This window comes from Lipotes vexillifer, unplaced genomic scaffold (assembly GCF_000442215.2).
Source record: "Lipotes vexillifer unplaced genomic scaffold, Lipotes_vexillifer_v1.1 scaffold126, whole genome shotgun sequence".
Classification (NCBI taxonomy): Eukaryota; Metazoa; Chordata; class Mammalia; order Artiodactyla; family Lipotidae; genus Lipotes; species Lipotes vexillifer.
In genome coordinates this window covers 1,348,576-1,352,302 of record NW_006778324.1, presented here as the reverse complement: position 1 = coordinate 1,352,302, position 3,727 = coordinate 1,348,576, and the positions used below count along the sequence as shown (strand labels likewise).

The 3,727-nt window shown below is 57.4% G+C and overlaps 1 protein-coding gene across 1 annotated transcript in view; it reads left to right on the top strand.

Moving 5' to 3' along the window:
* The first annotated feature begins 920 nt into the window (after window positions 1-920).
* The window catches only part of SPNS3 (SPNS lysolipid transporter 3, sphingosine-1-phosphate (putative)), a 45,325-nt gene continuing 42,518 nt past the window's right edge, over window positions 921-3,727 (top strand). Inside the window, exon 1 of the mRNA XM_007451608.1 lies at window positions 921-1,134. Coding sequence (XP_007451670.1) covers window positions 924-1,134 — 211 coding nt within the window. The 5' untranslated portion in view covers window positions 921-923. The remainder of the gene's footprint in view (window positions 1,135-3,727) is intronic.

Genomic DNA, 3,727 nt, shown 5'->3' with positions numbered 1-3,727 from the left:
TTTTTTTTTGCGGTACGCGGGCCTCTCACCGTCGTGGCCTCCTCCGCCGCGGAGCACAGGCTCCGGACGCGCAGGCTCAGCGGCCACGGCTCACGGGCCCAGCCGCTCCGCGGCACGTGGGATCCTCCCGGACCGGGGCACGAACCCGCGTCCTCTGCATCGGCAGGCGGACTCGCAACCACTGCGCCACCAGGGAAGCCCGGTGATGCTGTTTTAATCCTTTGGTCAAGGTGTTGCCTGATTCTCCTCCTGTATCCTCACCCTCCCCCCTATCTGCTACTAATAAACAATCTGTAGAGACACTTTAAGAGCATGCCAATATCTTTCCCCTCATCAAAAATCTCCCCCTAAACTTCACATCCAATGTTGAGTTTTGCCCACAGGCTGCCTTCCTGTTGGCCGCCCCTCACTGTCTTTGTTTCTCCGGTTAGGACATTACGCAGGAGCAGGTTAGCCTCCGCTTCCGGTCCAGTCCAGTGTCGCTGTCCTGGCCAACACCCAGCCTTCCTGATCTGACCCGGGTTTGAGTCCCTCATTCACAGCCCATCTCTTGTGTGGCAGCCAGACCTTCCCACAGCGAGTGGGACTCTGGGAGACTCGTCTCATTTCCTGTCCTGCAAAGCTTCTCTTTCTCACGGCTGCTACCATAGCCCCAGGCTAGGTCAAAAGGACCAGCCACCCTGGGTGGTGAGGCCAGGAGCTCTCTTCCTCCCAGCAGGCCTCAGGGGCTGGATGGTGAAATCTCACCTTCGAGGCTGCACTGGGCTCAGTAGAGACCTGCAGTAAGATACCGAGCGGTTAGGGCAGCTGCTTTGAGGTTGGGAGGCTGGGAGCCCACAGGAAGTGACTTGGTGCAGAGCTGATGCGTCTTTACCCCGGCACCCATCCCGGGGTGGGAGCTGCAGGCTGGCAAGGCTGGGGGCATGTCTGCGGAGTGCAGGGAACCTGGGCCCGAGGGGCTTCAGGGCTGGTCCCCGGGGCCAGGCGGGCACTCAGGGGCCACGGGCTCCGGTCCGTGCCCCTGTCCATCCACGCGCACCCCCTGGAGCCTGCCCCGCTGGAGAGCTTACGTGGCCGCGGCCGTGCTGTGCTACATTAACCTCCTGAACTACATGAACTGGTTCATCATTGCAGGTGAGGAAGGGGACGGGCATCCTGGGTGGCACTTGCCCATCTACCTGCTGGCTGCCCTGCCACCAGCCGGCGCTGTGTACCCACAGCGGCCTTCTGTCCAGCAGACTTTCTTCTTGTGCAGCACATCCCTGCTATTCTTACCGCCTGCCTGGTTTCAGCCCGGCCTGAAATGGGGGAGGGCCAAATGAGTTCCCAGTCCAGCCCCAAACTGTATATGCACCCAGGTGTGGGTGCACAGTGGTGGTGGGTGGGTGAGGACAGCAGGGAGGACTGAGCCTCGGGCAAATGCCTGGTGGTTCTGGGTGGAATGTCGGGGTGAGGTCGTGGAGGATAGGGTGGCCTGGCCCTGCTCCCAAGCAAGAACTAGCTGGCTGGTTGTTTCTGGGGCATCAGGCTGCGTGCAAATTTTGCACATTCTGTCTTCCTTCCTGTAGGCCCCAGGGATCAATCTGCTGTGTCATCATGTCACTCACACATGGACTTATTTATTTGTCCATTCATTCATTCAAGATTCAGTCTTTTCTCTCTTGATCGTGGATTCATTCAAGATTGACTGAGCACTATGGGCCTTGCGGACCCTCTGGTGGGCCTTGGGGACCCAGGGGAGGGGAAGTCAACCTTGTAGCTCCTGAACTCAGGAATGAGCCTCATGGGGCAGTGGGACAGAGGAGTCTGGGGAGCTCCGAGGAGGTGCTTGCAGCAGGTGGGGCCCTCCTCCGAGGCCAGGATATGGATTCATCAGTTACGCAGCTGTGGAATGAATGGGACTAGGGTTGCACACACCCAGTGGGTGTGTCTGTCCTCGAGGAGCTCAGAGGCATACAGGACACATGTGAAAGTGGCTCTAATCCAGGACAGACTCGGGAGAGCATCATTTGGGCAGCCCCAGGATGAAAAACTGAGGGTTCCGACAGAATTCACAGAGGAGGGGCATATGGTTTGGGTCTTGAAGGCTGAAAAAATCGGTAAAGCAGGGAATGGGGTCAGGCAAGGGCGTTCAGAGAGAGGGGTCAGCCTGAGCCAGAGCACATGGGGCCAAAGGGCATGCTCTGATCAGGAGAGGAGCTGGGGGAAGCGGCAATTTATTCTAAAAGGGTGTTTGGGGCTGGATCATAGGTTTCTTGGGGGCCAGGCTGGGAGCTTGCACTTTCTGCTGAGGCCGTGGGGAGCAAGTGGGGAGACTGTAATCAGAGTTGAGGCCCTGATGGGGGCAAGAGGAGGCGGGGAGGTCAGTCAGAGGCTACCACTAGGATTAGACTGGAGCTGGGGAGGCATGAGTTGGACTGGGGGTGGAGGGCATGAAGGGGAGAGGAGGGGGCAACCAGGCATGTGGAGCTCTTTCAGCCCCGCAGGCTGGGATCCCTGCTTTCCTGGGAGGCCGCTGGCTGGGCTGTCAGTCCCTGAGTCCTCCCAGACTAAGGCACTTTCCCTGATGGGAATTCCTCTGGCTGTGTGAGTAGCAAGGCTGTGGTTATTGGGCTGAGGGAGGCCAGGGGAAGTGAAACCCCACAGAGTGCCTGGGGACGGTTGGAGCAGGTGATTGTCAGCCACAAGAATTCTCTGGTGTGAAGCAGGTCTTTGGGAGGCCAGAGGGACAGAGGAAAGATAAAAACAAGGCTGGGACTTCCCTGGTGGCACAGTGGTCAAGAATCCACCTGCCAATGCAGGGGACACGGGTTTCAGCCCTGGTCCGGGAAGATCCCACATGCCGCGGAGCAACTAAGGCCGTGCACCACAACTACTGAGCCTGCGCTCTAGAGCCCAAGAGCCACAATTACTGAGCTCGAGTGCCAGAACTACTGAAACCCACGTGCCTAGAGCCCGTGCTCCACAACAAGAGAGGCCACCGCAATGAGAAGCCCACGCACCGCAACGAAGAGTAGCCCCAGCTCATCGCAACAAGAGAAAGCCGCGCACAGCAATGAAGACCCAACGCAACCAAGAAAAACAAAGAAAAGGCAAAAAACAAAAGACAAGGCTGGCCCCGCACTGGGGCCCCGCCTGCCTGCAGAGCAGCGCAGGACTGGGGGGAGCCCAGGAGCAGCAAAACAAGGGGCTGAGTCCCAGTCCCCCAAATGAGTGCGAATATAGAGAATTTTTCCTTAGCCATTTACTTTGTTTACCTGTGTTGTCTCTTGCCAATGAATATGTCTAATTCGTGTAAGTAAAAGTATTAAAAGGGAAGGAAAGACATACAAGTTGGTATCTGGACGTTGTGGCAATTGGGTACAAGGTGAATATCAGAACAAAACCCTCTCACTTTGCTTCTCTGTTTCTTCCATCTTTTTCACCCGCTGGCTGGTCTTACAGGTGTGGATGTGGGGATTTCTTCTCCATCGTGGGGGTGTTTCTGCAGGGCTCCATTTGTGACTCTGGGTGGGAGGGTAGACCCAGCTCCCCTAATTCCAGCTGTACAGCCATAGGTGGCTGGAGCCTCTGTTTCTCCATCTGTATAATGGGGACAGTGATACTGAGGGCACTCAGCCATCTCATAATTCAATCAAAGTGATGACAGGGGGCTTCCCTGGTGGCGCAGTGCTTGAGAGTCCGCCTGCCGATGCAGGAGACGCGGGGTCGGGCCCCGTTTCGGGGA